Source organism: Podarcis pityusensis, assembly GCF_964106645.2.
Source record: "Podarcis pityusensis genome assembly, chromosome: 12".
Classification (NCBI taxonomy): Eukaryota; Metazoa; Chordata; class Lepidosauria; order Squamata; family Lacertidae; genus Podarcis; species Podarcis pityusensis.
The window spans coordinates 24,633,959-24,650,494 of NC_138037.1; the positions used below are offsets into that span (position 1 = coordinate 24,633,959).

General features: G+C 41.9%; 1 protein-coding gene across 1 annotated transcript in view; it reads right to left on the minus strand.

Moving 5' to 3' along the window:
- LOC308459246 (macrophage mannose receptor 1-like) overlaps positions 1–16,536 on the minus strand; it is a 59,193-nt gene that overhangs the window by 21,048 nt on the left and 21,609 nt on the right. The window contains exons 7-15 of the mRNA XM_080974377.1: positions 16,208–16,390; positions 9,777–9,934; positions 9,551–9,664; positions 7,495–7,610; positions 5,636–5,784; positions 4,533–4,732; positions 3,534–3,658; positions 2,637–2,724; positions 751–895 (exon numbers count right to left, since the gene is read on the minus strand). Of these exons, the coding sequence (XP_080830503.1) occupies positions 751–895; positions 2,637–2,724; positions 3,534–3,658; positions 4,533–4,732; positions 5,636–5,784; positions 7,495–7,610; positions 9,551–9,664; positions 9,777–9,934; positions 16,208–16,390 (1,278 nt within the window). The remainder of the gene's footprint in view (positions 1–750; positions 896–2,636; positions 2,725–3,533; positions 3,659–4,532; positions 4,733–5,635; positions 5,785–7,494; positions 7,611–9,550; positions 9,665–9,776; positions 9,935–16,207; positions 16,391–16,536) is intronic.

The following is a 16,536-nucleotide window of genomic DNA, read 5'->3' on the forward strand; positions in this document are numbered from 1 at the left end:
AATGCAAACCAAAATAAATCAGTATTTCTTCACATGTGAGTTCCCTCCACCTCCTTGCGACTCCTTACTTCTTCCTTATCTTTTAACTGTGGTTTTTTCCTTAGTTCACTTCTCTTACATAAAGTATACATTATCTATCTATTATTTACTTTGCAAAATTTAGTCAAAACACATCAAAGATTTTGTTGGAGAACAATGTTTTCCCAAGTACTCTTTGAAGCAGTCCCACTCCTTTTTAAACCTTTGGTTTGGTTGATTCCTGATCACCTCTGTCATTTTTTGCTAATTCCAAATATTCGCACAATTTAATTTGCCGTTCTTCCTTCGTTGGTGTCCTATCCCCCTTCCAATTTTTAGCAACCAGCATTCTTGCTGCTGTTGTAGCATATAATAACACCCTCCTCTTATCAATTGGGAGAAAAATTATCCAAAGGTTATTCACTAGCAACGTAAGCAATATTTCTTTTGTCTCTGATCAATCAAGACTCAGGGCCGATTCCACTCGCTTTGCTGCCAACTGTGTTTCAACTCTGCTGACGCCTGGTAGGAAGTATTTATGGCAGCTTTCACACCATAAACAGCCACAGATTTATTATTGTCCACATCTTTGAGATATGTGTGTGTGTGTTGAATTAATCAGAAGGCCGATTTGTTTTAAAAACATTTTTAGTATTTATTTATTTTTAAATACCGTAGTATCACAAGCAATCTTCTGGTGACGTTACAGCTTAATAAGGCAAGAAATCTTACCTTTTTTAATCTGACAAATCCAGTTGTACAAGTCCTCACAGTGTATATCATTCCAGCGCATGCGATAATTTGCATTCAACTCTCCGCAGTGCTCAATTTCATTGTAGTTATTGGGCTCTCCATACTCCCAGTTTGTATATCCAAGCTGAGTAGAAATAAGTTCATTACACTGCTTGTCTGGAAATAAGGTGGTTTCATTTTAATGAAGGGTGCCTTCACACAGCAGGTTATTGCACACTCAGCACTTTTGCAGTGTCCACACTGCATTGTCCTCATCAAAATGCCATCTACAGCCTAGGACCCTCGTACCTACAGGACCGCCTCTCCTGGTATGCCCCACAGAGGACCTTACAGTCCCGGGCCTCAAGCAGATTAGACTGGCCTCGACCAGGGCCAAGGACTTTTTGGCCGTGGCCCCAGCCTGGTGGAATGCTCTGTCACAAGAGACCAGGGCCCTGCGGGATCTGACATCTTTCCGCAGGGCCTTTGGTCAGGGTTCAGTCTGACTCCCCTTTCCCCCATAAGAACTTGCATGAAAGTGGCCTCCCAACTTTTCGCACAGGCTCATCTAAGTTCAGCACAAACAGTTGGGTGAGCATTTAAGGTCTAGGATGATTCTAGGATGTATTTTAATTCATTGCTTGATTTTATCTTGATGTGTTATATAATTGATGTTAGCCGCTCTGAGCCCGGTTTTGGCTGGGGAGGGCAGGGTATAAATTATTATTATTTTATTATTAATTATTATCTCTCCCCATTTTAAGATATATTTACAGTGCAGGGGGTTACACAACAGATGGAAATGTTAAATCCAGATGAAGTAGGAAATTAATATGGAATGGCATTTGGTACAGATGATGCAATGTAAACGCTGTGCAGAACCTGCATAACATAAACAGCACTAAGTCTGCAATAAAGTGCCATGTAAAAATGCCTATTATTATTATTATTATTATTATTATTATTATTATTATTACCACCCCACCCATCTGGCTAAGTTGCCCCAGCTACTCTGGGCATCTTCCAACACATAAAAACACAATAAAACATTAAACAATAAAAACTTTCCGATAAAGGGCTGCCTTCAGATGTCTTCTAAAAGTTGTATAGTTGTTTATCTTCTTGGCTGGATTTATACTCACTCTTTAAGCTTTCTAGAATGATGTTTTTGATATCATTCTAAAAGATAAATACATCCAACTCTTCCTTTTCTACAGGGTCTACCCACTTATTTCACGGGGAGAACTCTCAGTGTCCTCTGGTGTATCAACTTAATAATGCATTGTTGATGTCTTAAAAGAACGTCATATGGCTACAGTGGTACCTTGGGTTACAGACGCTTCAGGTTACAGACTCCACTAACCCAGAAATAGTACCTCAGGTTAAGAACTTTGCTTCAGGATAAAAACAGAAATCACGCGGTGGCAGTGGGAGGCCCCATTAGCTAAAGTGGTACCTCAGGTTAAGAACAGTTTCAGGTTAAGAATGGACCTCCAGAACGAATTAAGTTCTTAACCCGAGGTACCACTGTATATGATTATCATAATTATCATTAAAAACCACGAGTATAGATGATTCCCTTGACATCTGACAGCAGGGCGTTCCACAGGGCGGGTGCCACTTCCAATAAGGCCCTCTGCAAACTTCTCGTGATGGAACCGCCAGAAGGCCCTTGGAGCTGGATCTCAGTGTCCACGCTGAACAACTGGTGGGGGGGGGGACACTCCTTTTGGTCATTTAGCATTTTGCTGTATTTGGTTTTAAAACCAAATAGCATAATTAGCATAATTTTCAGGCTCTGTATGTTCATTTGTTTCTCCTGGATTTTGTCATGTAAGTCGTAAAATTGGAACCACAATCTTTTAAAAACAGTGCAAGTCACTCACTGGAGAGCCATCGCTCCACGAAAATCCTTCAGTTGGACTTTGTAAATTTAAGCCTAGCCAGAAATGTGAAGAGCTGAATCCTTGGTCCCTAAGATATCACACAAACACAAGGAGACTTGGGTAAATAGACATGTTGCTTTATGAAATCACTTTTAAACTAACATGAAAAGCTTGCACCCAACTATGCTAGCTTGTAATTGTAATGCTTAGTTTCCAACTAAGCTTCTTGGCTTGTCTTTGAAATAAGATTCACTTTATGCATCTCAGTATTCCGCCTCAAAGACTACCTGCTTTGATATTTGTCGCAGAGTTTGCTATTTTTCCAATAGTCAAGTCGTCTACTGGTCTTATTTCTGTCAGATCAATACATTTCCCATCTGAGGCAGAACCACAAATATTTCCCCTTGCCTGCTCTCTGCCCAAATCGAGGTGCATAATGCCCAAGATGAGTCACGTTGTTTAGGCACCTTGATGCAGAAAATCCCACAAACACAAATCTCCCCTCCTTGACTAAAATCTACAGTTATAGTTACATTGAATAACTAACAATTCGCCCAATGGCACCCAAAATCAGCTGATTGGAAGGACTTCCCTCATTTGTGGATTCACACAAAACGGTACTGCACAAGGGACTAAACGGCCATTTCCATCTTCTTATATGTAACATCCACACCATGGATGCACTCTTCTGCCTCTTTAATAGTCATGGCTTCCCTGCAAAGAATCCTGGGAACAGTAGTTTACTCCCCACAGGACTACAACCATCAGCATCCTTAGCAAACTGCATTTCCCAGGATTCTTGGGGGGGGGGGAGCCACGACTGTTAAAGTGGCACAAGAGTGCTTTAAATGTGGGTGTGAAATAGCTATGATAACATGGATAAATCAATTTACTCACGACAAATAACGCTGCAGTGAACGTTCCTCTTGTGAGCTACTAATGGAGGCCAGCTCACCTCCCATGGCTCTACAAAAACTCTGAGAATCCGCCCACGATTTTTTATCATCACTCCTCATGAAAGCCTAATGATGATATATTATTTTACAGTTAGGCACAATAAGATCTGCACATGACAAAAGTAAGAAACATTGCTTCATAATAAGGGAAGTTATAAATTATGTTCATTATAACAAAATAAATGTAATATAATTTAGATATTTTCAGTTCAGCTCAGCCAGTGCTTTTCTTCTAGAAAAAAAATGGTGATGGAACTGTGTACCCTTGAGTACCCTCAGAAAAAGAACCACTGAGTTCAGCTAACATATTGTTATCATCATCTCTCTTAAACCAAGTCCGATGATTGGTTCACCTAGCCTATTATTATCTATTCCAGCTGGCTGCTGCTTTCCAAGACCTCAGACAAGTCTCTTTCCCTCTAATCCTTTTTCAACAGAGAGGCTGGGGATGGAAGCTAGAACCTTGTGCATGCAGAACAGATGCTCTATCATCGAGTTATCTATGGTACTTCAGCTATATCTGGAGTGAGAAAGGAGGACCACCTGTGTTACTGAGCTAGTCCAAACTTCACTTGCAATTTCTCAGGTATTTTCCCTCCAAATTGTATCTAAGCTTTTGCTCTATACGTTCTTTAATAGCCCCATGGCAAAGTTGCCAGGCACAACCTTTCGTTAGGGAAACTACAGGTGCTGTGTATATCTGTAAATGAACATAATTGTTACAAAATGGCAATAAGCCTTCAGTGACCTCTTTCCTAAGTGCTGTATCTCTGGACTCTCCCACTGCTTGGAAAAGTGGGAAGAACATAAGGATGAGGGAACACAACATGTTTTTAACAAACGTTTCCTGTGCTAACTACAAAGACAAATAGATGTAAACAAACGGCAGTACATATTTGGTAAGATTCATTAAAGAAAAACTTGCAATTGAATGTCATACTTTGAAGCACAAGTTCCTACTGTCACTTGGACTCCAGCCGTCAGCGCATCTGGGGGCAGCAGTTGTCGTTGGTATCGGCGGAGGAGTCACTCCATCAGCAAAGCGCTTGCAGAGGAATTTTGCCTTTGTCTCACATTTCAGAAGATCCCATAAGCCACCTGTGATTCCAGTCCTCATGGCAACACAGCCTGCTTTTCTCCCTTCGTGGGACATGAAGAGAGACACACAGGGCCATGTAATTGACACAAAAAGGAAAGGGAAAGACACATCCACTGCCAATTAGCAACTTAACCCCTAGATTTGTTTTAGCATAAAATCTCAAGGGCTGAAAAAAACAAATTGTACAATCAGCACAGCATTTTTTCTTGAGATCTGTGCTGGAGGGGTTGCTCAGAGGTGCCTAGCTGTGGAGATCCTGGTTTGGTGGCTCCAGTTGTGGGACCCTGCCTTTTAAGAGATTTGGCAGGCCTCATTCCTTGCAATCTTTGAGAAGTGTTCGATGTATATTGAGGGTCTTGCATGAGCCTCTTGGATTTCAATTTTAATGTGGTTTCATTGTTTTATTTCGACAGATTAAATATAGAATTATTATTATTACAATTGCTGTTATTCATTATTACTATTATCATTAGCCACAATTCATGAGCCGATCCCAGGGTAGGCTACAACTATTTAAAATTCAGAATTTGTAATGCTGTAATTTTAAATATAGTTGTAAGCTACTTCGTAGAGAAAAAATTCTCAAAGAACAGGGAATAAATTTATGAAAAAAATAAATTCTTTTTTTTCTATACTGCAACAAAGCTGAGGTTTAAGCAAGGGGGTTTCAAAAGTAATACATTTTCAGATCTAACCAGGTCTGCAAAAACTTAACAAAGCAACTTACTTATACCTTGAGCAAGCAGAATGGAAAGTTTAAATGGGGCAAGGTAAGTGCCAAAGAAGAAATATTTCATCATATATTTATTTGTTCTTATGTCTGTGAGCAGTTCTGTCTGCAAAACAGACAGAACATTCTGTGTAATAAGGAGAGTAGTCAGAATTTTGCCTTTCTGCGGAAAATCCAGGATTTCACAGTATCTCTATAGAATTGGTCTACATACCAGGCATTTCAACATTCCAGTGGGTATATTCAACAGTTTCCCCACTGGTCCACATGAATGTTCCTCTTTCTTGTATGTCAGAAAGACCAATCCAGAAATATTGTTCTGGCCTGAGCCCAATCAGACTAGTAAAATATGCTTGTTCGTATCTGCAGAAAAGGAATAAAAGGCAAAAGTAGCATTTCATTTCTATGAAATGTTTTGTGACGAAACCCCTGCAAATGTAGCCATGAAGTAGCATGGGCTTGTATATCCATCGACTGTACAAATAAAAGTGTTGGCTCCACTGAGATGGCACATTCATCCCTATGGGAATAAAATAATGTCTTTTTCAGGAAGGAAATATTACAGCACCCAAGAAGGTTCAAGGGACCAGAGGAGGACATGTTCAGACATTGCAGAATTAATGTTCAGAAATAAGTCTGGATCCTGGGGGCATGCTCTGCCTTAAGCCTCCGTATGCTAACCATCTAAGCCTACAGGGCTTGGATCCTAAATTTCCATTTGTGAATTGAAGATTTCAGATTTATGGAATGGGTCTTTCCCACATATCCTTTCCCTTTGAAGCCCCCCACCCCATACCCCTTAAAAATATTCTCCTGGGGGTTAGGGAACAGAACTGAATGTGTTGTGGGGGCAGGGGTCCTAAGGAAGAGGGAATTGGCAGAAATTACAAGAATAGAGGAGCAATTTTAAATCATCATCATCATCATAATTTATTATTTGTACCCCGCGCATCTGGCTGGGTTTCCCCAATCCAAGGTATGGATTCTCTAAGTTTGAAATCAAACGTGCAAGTTGTATATCATCAACTTCCTAAGTAAAACAACGTAACAATATCACTTTGAGTGGATGCAGTTAAACACTCCTAAATTCCATGCTCCCACCTTCCTAACCCTTCCCTGGCATGTTCCCACCTATCCTTCTCTTCCTGGCCTTAACAATAGCCAAGGTTTATGCTGCTACTGCTCTAAACTGTGGTTAATAGACACCACAACTACCATTTTTTATCTGTGATATAGCAGGGTGAGCAACCTCTGGCATGTGGGCTAGATACAGCTCTCTGGACCCCATCCTGCCCATACAGCCCTCCTGGTCCCCTCCCATCCATCAGTTTTTCAGAGGAGAGTAGCTGAGAGGGAAAAGAGCTGTGGTGGTGTGCAAAGGGTACAATTGCAGCTCCTTCCTCTGCAAGAAGGTCTTGCTTCAAGAAGACCAGAGCACGGAGAAAATATTTCAGCAGAGATGGGTGTTCCCTGCAAATACGCCAAAAAGTCATCCATGAATTTTGCAGTTGCGTGCATGCATACGATTTTTACAATGCAATTGTGTTTTGAAGTTTTCTTTTTTCTTTTCAAAAGCCCTAAGACTTACAGTTGATCTTGCATTTATGCTATGTACATATTTTTGCTGGGATTACTGAATTATTTTTGACTTTTGCGTATTCAGGACAGAAAAGGGGCAATGCAGTGCTTTTGCATTTTATAACCTATTAAAAAAAAATGATGTAAAAGATGGAATGTGCAACTTGAGTGAAATTACTAATAAATCAATGCCTCTGTTTCCATGAGAAATAGCTTTGTTGCATAATATTGAGGTATGGTGTATGAATCTGGCTCCTCCCATTTTTATGTCTAGTCCCACCCACTATCGGCATGTAGCCACTGGCAGCTTTCCAACAGAATTATGTGGTCGTCCACCTGAAAGAGGTTTTTCATCCTGCCTTAAATAGAAGACGTTTTAGGGAAGAAAGAATCCTGAGATTTCTGCATGATGGCACCAGGCCTTAGCTTAACAAAAATGTCATATTTTCACTTCAGACAATTATTTTTATAATTAATAATAATAATAATAATAACCTGTCTGCAACAGAAGCTAAATGAGCATTGTCCTTTATACATGTTTGATTTGCTTCTGCGAATGTTGAATATACATTTCCAATCATGTAGCAGTATAAACCGTGTCTTTTCCAGCCCTGTTTGGAAGGAAGAATAATGTACTTTACAGACAGCCTGTGAGGTCAAGTGTGCAAATTATAACCTTTAAAAAACTCTGTTGAAGACGGATGAAGGTTGAGCAAGAGACAAAAACAGAATGAAAGGAACAAAAACTGGGTGAGTGCAGAAAGTAATACAGCTAAAATACTTCCTTAAATGAAATAGGATATTAGGAATGTTTAATCAGTAAAAAGGCCCTTTCCTGTAGGGATATCCGTTTCATTAAGAGTCTATTGTTTTATAGGGATATTAAACCAATTTAACTTATTATTGTATTTGCTCTGCTCCCTTGTGCAATTATGTTTGGGTTTTTTTTCACTTTCTAAGCATGAATTCTGTTGAAATGATTTTTTGGTGGATCTGACAATTGTCTACTGTTGATGTTGGAAGATGGTCAGTTCCAGCTAATCAAGACTTTATTTTCCCAGATTAAGGGTTCATCCAGACTGCCTTCTGTGCAGCATTTCTAGGCACACATCTGGGATTTCCTGGTCTGTGCCTGAGAGGGTTTTGGTTTTTTGCCCCACCACTTTCCCCGGGAAAGCCCATGTTCTACCCCTGAATCAGAGCAAATAGCAACCGGGTTGAGAACTTGATTTTATTTAATTATGCCAAGCGAATAACAACTGTTTATTCCTGTGTTTTACTATTTCCCTTCCAATAAAATAGCTGAGAGAAAAAACTCTGTACAAGAGTGAAAAAGACCAAAAAAGGAGGGGGAAAGGTTAGGATCCTGACAAATGCCTGGCGCATAAAACAAGTTTACAAAATACCACTAATTCAATCTGCATTTTCCTAAATTAATGCTTCCATGGCCAAAATACAAAACTTACAGTGAGATGATTGGTTTAATTCCACCACATCGATAGATATGGTTTTGGGTTTGTTTGTTTTTTAAAAAAAGAAGGCTTACAGTTACAAAGCAAGTAAGATAAAATGGCACTTAAAGACACATAACTAAAGACACATAACTAAAAAAAAAGGGGGGGGAGGACAGCAGGCAGATAACATCAAGACAGTTAAAGGTCTCAGATTCCAAAAACTTCAGCCAAACAACCACCACCGTAGACCAAACATTAAAAGCCTGGATGAATAAAATATTTTTATCCTTGACAAATATCCATAAGGCTAGAGGCCAGGAATATGGACCTGAGCAAGCCTCAGACAGGAGGATGTTGTGCAGGTTTGTTGCATGTTTGTTGTGATATGCTTTTTTAAAGATAGGCTGGTCACTTGCTATGGTTCTGCAGAGCATAGTGGAGGTGGTTGGAAGAGAACCTGAAGAGAAGGGGAAGCCTGGGGGATTTTTTCAAATGAATAACCACAATGCACAGTAGCTACAAAGGGACGCGGGTGGCACTGTGGGTTAAACCACAGAGCCCAGGGCTTGCCGATCAGAAGGTCGGCGATTCAAATCCCCGCGACGGGGTGAGCTCCCGTTGCTCGGTCCCTGCTCCTGGCAACCTAGCAGTTCGAAAGCACGTCAAAGTGCAAGTAGATAAATAGGTACCACTCCGGCGGGAAGGTAAATAGCATTTCTGTGTGCTGCTCTGGTTCGCCAGAAGCAGCTTAGTCATGCTGGCCACATGACCCGGAAGCTGTACGTGGGCTCCCTCGGCCAATAAAGCGAGATTCGCGCCGCAACCCCAAAGTTGGTCACAACTGGACCTAATGGTCAGGGGTCCCTTTACCTTTTTACAGTAGCTACAAGGTTTCCAAAATAACTAGTTATTATGAGCACTGACTGGTGGCAACAGCAGATGACCACCCAAGTGTTAGGTAAGCAACCTGCAGAGGACACAGGAACGAGGTTTTATCCCTTGTTGCATTGTAGGTGCTGCTCATTGAATGTGAACATAACAACCACTTGGGGGGAGTGGGCCAAAGAGCCTGGGGAATTCTGTATTGATCTACTTACTTTCTGGCAGCCTTCTTCGACTACATCTGCATCTCCCGGAGTTTCTTTTAGTGGTTTGCTTTTGCAAATGTATCCATGTTTCACATCACAAGGTTGATCTGCCCAGAACCCTTGCTGCATTGGACAAAAGGAGTTGCTTGGATAAGATTTGTGACATATTTAGACAGGAATATACTTGGTATAGTAGAAGCACATCGAATGAGCCATCTGCTTTGCTTTACTTTACCTTTCCTTTCATAACCACACAGTCTTCTTGTCTGTTGTTAGCATGTGTTGGCTCTCCACGCAGCCAGTTCGTGTATGTTACAGGAGTCCCATCCGTCCATTCAAAGTACATTTGAACCCTGCGGTCATTCAGCCCAATCCACAATTCATCAGATGAGCCTAACAGGATGAGCATAGGCAAAAATGACACTCCGTTGGATGCAGATGAGCAAGGGGAAATGTAATTTCTGTACAGAATGTCTAAGGTCCAGGCATTTTGCTATTGAAGCAGCACCATGCCAGCCATTGCATGCCTAAGAACTATTTTTCTCCAAGGCCAACCTGTTGGCAATAAATATTATTCTGGAATTCAATAATGGGATCTCAGTTTCCTCTACCCACACTTGAATTAAAATCTGCCCGTTATTTTTAGCTTGCTGTTCTGAACTATTTCCTGTAAACTACTCCAACTCTCCCCAAAAAGGAAAAGGTTTCTTTAATAGTGAAAAGGGACATTAAGTCTCTTTTTTAATTAACCAAACTGGGGGGATGAAAAAATGAAATGTCCTTTATGCCAGCTTTCACTAACTTGATGTGCTGGCTGGGGCTGATGGGCATTGGGCATTGGGAAAGCAAGCAAACTAGAAGAAATGCAATTTGGATTTGGTAATTACCGTATTACTGTTCTTATCCTTTGAATTATTTGTTCTCTTTGGACCAAGCTTCCAATGAACATCCCATGGGATGCGAAGCAGAGCCTCTCTTACAGACTTTAACATCTGGGCATGTTAAGTACATAAGCATGCAAGAGCATATCAGTTCAGTTCAGTATCCTGTTCCCCACAGTGGCCAAATCAGATACCTCTGGGAAGCCCACAAACAGGGCATAACAGCAATACATCCCATTTGCCACAATGGCCCTGTAGTAGCGTGACTATCCAATGTCATTTCCAGCAATTGGTACTCAGTAGCGCACTACTTCTTGTACTCAGAGACATATGCCTGACCAAGATCATTTAGATCTTCAAGGGTTTGTGCTTGGATTGGAATCCAATGGAAGTGGGCAAGAACTGGGAAAGATGGAGGGCACAAGGAGAAGGGGACGACAGAGGACGAGATGGTTGGACAGTGTTCTCGAAGCTACCAGCATGAGTTTGACTAAACTGCGGGAGGCAGTGGAAGACAGGAGTGCCTAGCATGCTCTGGTCCAGGGGGTCATGAAGAGTTGGACACGACTAAACGACTAAACAACAACAACAACAAGCAGTGGCGTACAGCCATTGGACTAGGGGAACTAGGCTAGTCCCCTAAATGTTCCCCTGGCACCTCTCTCCCAAAGCCCAGCTTAGGTAGAGGGTGTGAGCCTTCAATGGGTCCAAGAGCCCTCCCGCCACCTTCCCAAAGCCCAGGAAACTTCTGCCCAACTTAAGGAAGGAGGCACGGGGACTTCCGGGGTGGCGCCATCGGCAATGGCGGACTCCCTCTGAACAGGAGGGACTAGCTCCGCGGGAAACGGGTCTTCTCCGCTACGGCGAAGCGGGGACCCTTTTAAAAATCACAGGCGGATGAAGCCTGTGACCATGGAACTCGGCGGGCACCTTTAGCGCCCCCCCAACTTGCTAAGGAACCCACTAACGGGCTCCGAAGTGAAGAGGGGGAAGTGGCGCGGTGCTGTGAGCCAATTGCTATTTCCGTGGAGCGAAGCCGCACAGCCGTTGCCGGAGAGCGCTGCCTTTTTCCTGGGACAATTTGGACTCTAAAATAAGCACCCGTGAGTACTTAGACTTTGAACCACTGGACATTAGATAAGGACTTGCGAGCAGAAAGGAATTGGATTTTAAAAACCTATTTTAATTTGGTACGGAACGGGAAGGTCTAAACAGGAAGTCAGCCTTCCGTTCTTCTGTAGACAGAATAAAGCAAAGACAACATAAACTAGAGCTTAGAAAATCGCCTTTAAAGGATTGGATTTCATCATTTAAAATTGTGGAACCCCCCTTCAACAGCAGGAGAAGGAGGGGGATCTTTTCCGGACTGTTTAAAGTGAGTTTAAAGTAAAGTAACTTTCCTCCGTCCTGATCCTGGAGCGGGGTGTCAGGACTGACGTTTGAAGTTCATTGACCAGAGACGAGCAGTTTGACAGATAGCTAAAAGAAGAGAAACATAGCGATTCCACTGCTTCCCTTCACATCTTTAAGCAACAAATATTGACAAAGTATCTCAAAAAGGGAAACTTTGTTGCAAGAACAAATAGAAGTTTTCCCCCTAGAGGGAGACCGTGTAACTGTTACCAACTCCAGAGAGCCGGCAGCTGTTACAGATAACAATCCTGGGAACAGGCATTCGACCTTGCAGGACAATGTATTCAGAAGCTTTGTTGTGTGCTTTCTATAAAACAAATGCCCTACTGGAACAATTACATGAAAAGGTGAATTGGATGGCGACTTCGACTAGAAATTTTGAACAGGCAGTGGGAAATTTTGAACAGACAGTGGGAAAATATGTGGAGCCCACCCAGGAATTAAATCAGGAGTGTGTCCTGACAGAACAGGCCCAACAGGAATATGAGTTTTCGGATTTGACAAATGAACTTGGAAAAAGCCAGATTTGGAAAGAAAAAGTTTGGTTTGGCTTGGAAATGGGGGGCTGGATTGACCCCCCTATGCTGGGATGTTTGGACTTTTCAAATCTGACAATGGGCCGTGAGATGTTTGGGATTGTGGGGGCTCTTAATTTTGGAGGGTCTTTGAAACATGCTTTTAAATACCATATGGAACTCAGCGTTGAATCTGGAAAAGGGGCTGATCTGTCGAGAAGGGTTAAAAATATTGCCAAGCTGGAGTTACCACGAGCAGGAGACAAGGGAAAATACAGTTACAAATATGAAGAAGAGCTGCGGAAAGGACATGGAAGAGACTTGAGGGCCTCGGATATAAGGCTGCCAGGTTAATCGGCTAGATCGACGGGATAATAAGGACTGACAAAACCCGGAACCAGGAGGAAGGGACGTTGGATGAAGATTGGATTTGTTTGTATTTCTTTTTTCTACCATTAGAACTGTTTTACAAAATTGATGAATGTTAGAAAAATGTTGGAATGAAACTACTTGGCTTTAGTAAAGATGTTTAAAGAATTATGAAAGAATATTATGGTTATGAGAAGTTGGTAAGGATAAGATTTAAGTTTTAAGCTTTAAGGTTTATTTTATTATAGAAAGATAAGATTAAAACAGTTTAGGGTAATGTAATGACAGAATATTATGAAATATGGAAAGGATTTGCTGGGATAATTAATAACTAGGATACAAAGAAAGGGAGGAGGAGGAGGTCAAAGAAAGAAGGTAATGACAGTTGAGGATATGAGAATAATGAATTTGTTTTTAAATGTTTTTTAATTGTGTGTGATGTATTTTTGTATTTTTTTTCTTTTTGTCACTTTTTCTTATTTTTGAATTTGTATTCATATGGTTGGAAGGGGTTTGTTTTTTTCTTTTTCTACTTTGTTAATTATTTTTATTTTGTATTTTCTACTGCTTTTATTTTATCTGGTAACACTTTGAAAATTTCAATAAATATCTTATAAAAAAAAAATTAAGGAAGGAGGCACGATGCTCATGGGCGTGACATCAGCACACACACCCCCAATCACCCTTGCAAGCTGGTGTCTCTGGCCCTAACTGTTCCCCTATGAAAAATTTCACCGCATGCCACTGAGCAGTAGCAACAAGGAAAGGGAAATTATAAGGAAGGGGAGACAATGCTCTGGGACATGAGAATTTGCACAGAGGGATGGAGGAACACTGAATGGGCTGGATGAGAGACATGCAGAGACCGCTGATTTCCTGCAATGATCTCTCACCTTCTCTGTGTGTACCCATAGACAGAGGAGCAGAGATGAAGCGGGAAACTATGGAACTGATAGGAATCTTCCACTCACGGGCACTAGCACATCAGTCGTAGGCTGGATGGATTGCTCTTCAATGATAGTTTCCCAATATTTTTTTTAAAAAGGCTGCATCCAGCAATATTCAATTGTCACCATATTTTTTTAAAGAATCAGTGGCAAGTTAATAGCTAAAAGTGTGTTCATGGAGTTTCTTGTCCTTAACTGTAGGAGATGTCACCACTGAGGCTGAATACTGAACCCGAGCCCAAACATAACAGGTGTTTCCTTTCCACTGACCTGAATCACTAAGAACAAGATGGTGCTGCCAAGATGTGTACACAGGACTTCCTCTGACTAATTCAACATTCAAGCAGAATGTAGTACACTGTTTGGTTTTTCTGGCACCTACTGTGACACCTTCATGACAGAGATATTGCTTTTAAATGAGATTTTCCATTGCTCCTGGTCCTGCATTCCTGACACTTACATAATGTATTTTTCCCCTGTTTGTTCTCGCAACAAGGTCTTCTCCCTCGTTTTTCCACTACAGCACATCTGCATTATGCTGCAAGACACAGGATCCAGCCAGCTAGCGCAGAAAGTTATGGCAGAATCCTCAAAACATCACCTCTCACTGAAACAACTTTCTAGACTGGTTCTCAAACGGCTTAGTTGCCGAACAAATCAGCTCCTGAACGCCACAAACCCAGAAGTAAGTGTTCCGGTTTGCAAATGTTTTTTTGAAGCCGAAAGTCTGACGTGGCTTCCGCTTGACTGCGTCTTGGTTTCTGAATGGTTTCAGAAGTCGAACGGACTCCTGGAATAGATTAAGTTCGAGAACCAAGGTACCACTGTACATACAGTATTGACTAGTATCTATGTACTTTTTAAAAATCCCAAAGGTCTGTATCGAAATAATCCCAATTCTGCAGCAAGAAAAGATGTATTTTGTGATCTGTGCAAACTACACAAATTTTAAATTTTGTGTTCTGTTTTGTTCTGTTATTATACGCACAAAGAATGCTAACAAGTTGTTCAGGGTTTCTAATGTCCCACCACTGAGCATGATACCTTATTCAGCAATCCCTTCTAGCAAGCTATCTTATACCCGGTCAGACTGCTGGCCTATCTAGCCCTGTGTTATCCTCACTGACTTGTAGCAGCTCTCCTGGATCAAATGAAGTTGTCTTCCTCAGCACCTGCAACCTTATTTTTGTTGATGACAATACCAAGCTTTGAATCTGGCACCTTTTTCAAGCAAAGTGTTTTCTCTACAGCTGAGCTAGATAGAAAAGCTTCCTCATATTGAGTCACACCACTGGTCTACCTGGCTCACCTCATCAGGGGTGAGGAACCTGTGGTTTTCCAGATGTTGCTGGACTACATCTCCCATCAGTCATGCTGGCTGGGGCTGATGGGAGTTGGAGTCCAACAACATCTGGAGGGTTATAGCAGCTCTGCATGGTTTCAGACAGAAGTCATTGGACATCTCCATACTTGGAGATGCTGGGATTAAGCCTGGAATGATTCGCATGCAAAGCATGGACTCTGCCACAGAGTGATGGCCCTTCACTGCCAAGCCTTCTCTCCCAGCTGTACTGCCTGCTGTGCATTTTCTGCCCTTGAACAAAATCATAGCACTGGCACAGTCCAGTCAAAGCCATTAGTCCAGGGGTTGTCAACCTGGTCCCTACCGCCCACTAGTGGGCGTTTCAGGATTCTAGGTGGGCGGTAGGGGGTTCTATGGCACAAGCTGAATCCTCCTTCCATTGAGCACTGGTGAGCAGTAAGGAAATTTTACCGTCATGAAAGATGCATTAGTGGGCGGTAGGTATAAAAAGGTTGACTACCCCTGCGTTAGTCCTTGGAGCCTTCTGAGCCAATGCCTTATCTTTTTCCCACTGGCTTAGCATTGACATTTCATTAGGTCACTACAGATAACAACAACAACAACACAACAATTTATACCCTGCCAATCTGGGTGGCTCCCAACAGAATATTAAAAACACAATAAAACATCAAACATTAAAAACTTCCCTAAACAGGGCTCCCTTCAGATGTTTTCTAAAAGTCAGGTAGTTGTTTATTTCCTTGACATCTGAAGAGAGCGCATTCCACAGGGCGGCTGCCACCACCGAGAAGGCCCTCTGCCTGGTTCCCTGTAACCTCACTTCTCACAGTGAGGGAACTGCCAGAAGGCCCTCGGTGCTGGTCCTCATTGTCCAGGCTGAACGATGGGGGTGGAGACGTTCCTTCAGATATACTGGGCCGAGGCCATTTAGTGCTTTACATCTATTGTCGTACCTCAAGCAGAAAAGCCTCTCCGCAGATGCATCTTAATTCCCACAAGCCTGAGAAATTGCTAGGCTGACACATATGCAATCACAGACAAAACACTAGAGAAGAAAGCTTTACCGAGTTGAAAAATGCTGCGAAATAGCCACTAAAATTCTTGATACCGTTGTAATATTTATTAATCCTAGATGGGATGAAGCAGCTGCCAGTTATGTAAACTACTGCTGCTACACAAACATGCTAATTGATAAGATACCATGTACAAATACTCACTGTACCCAAGCTGGGAAATTGTAAAGCTGTACTCTTCAACGTTGTGTATACTCGCCAGATCTCCACCTTCCTTTCTGCATGATGCTAAGGCATCATTCCACAAGGCCGCTGTTCTGTGAATCTTGTAACAGTGGCCTGCATATGATATCCATCCCTCAGGACACTTAATATTCACATTTGTTTCTGGGAAAACAACAGCCACAAACAATGATCAAGTAGGCACCTATGCACACAATGCTGTATAGATTCCACATAATGTTAGGGGCATGCACATCAGAAGGTCGGCAGTTCGAATCCCCGTGACGGGGTGAGCTCCCATTGCTCTGTCC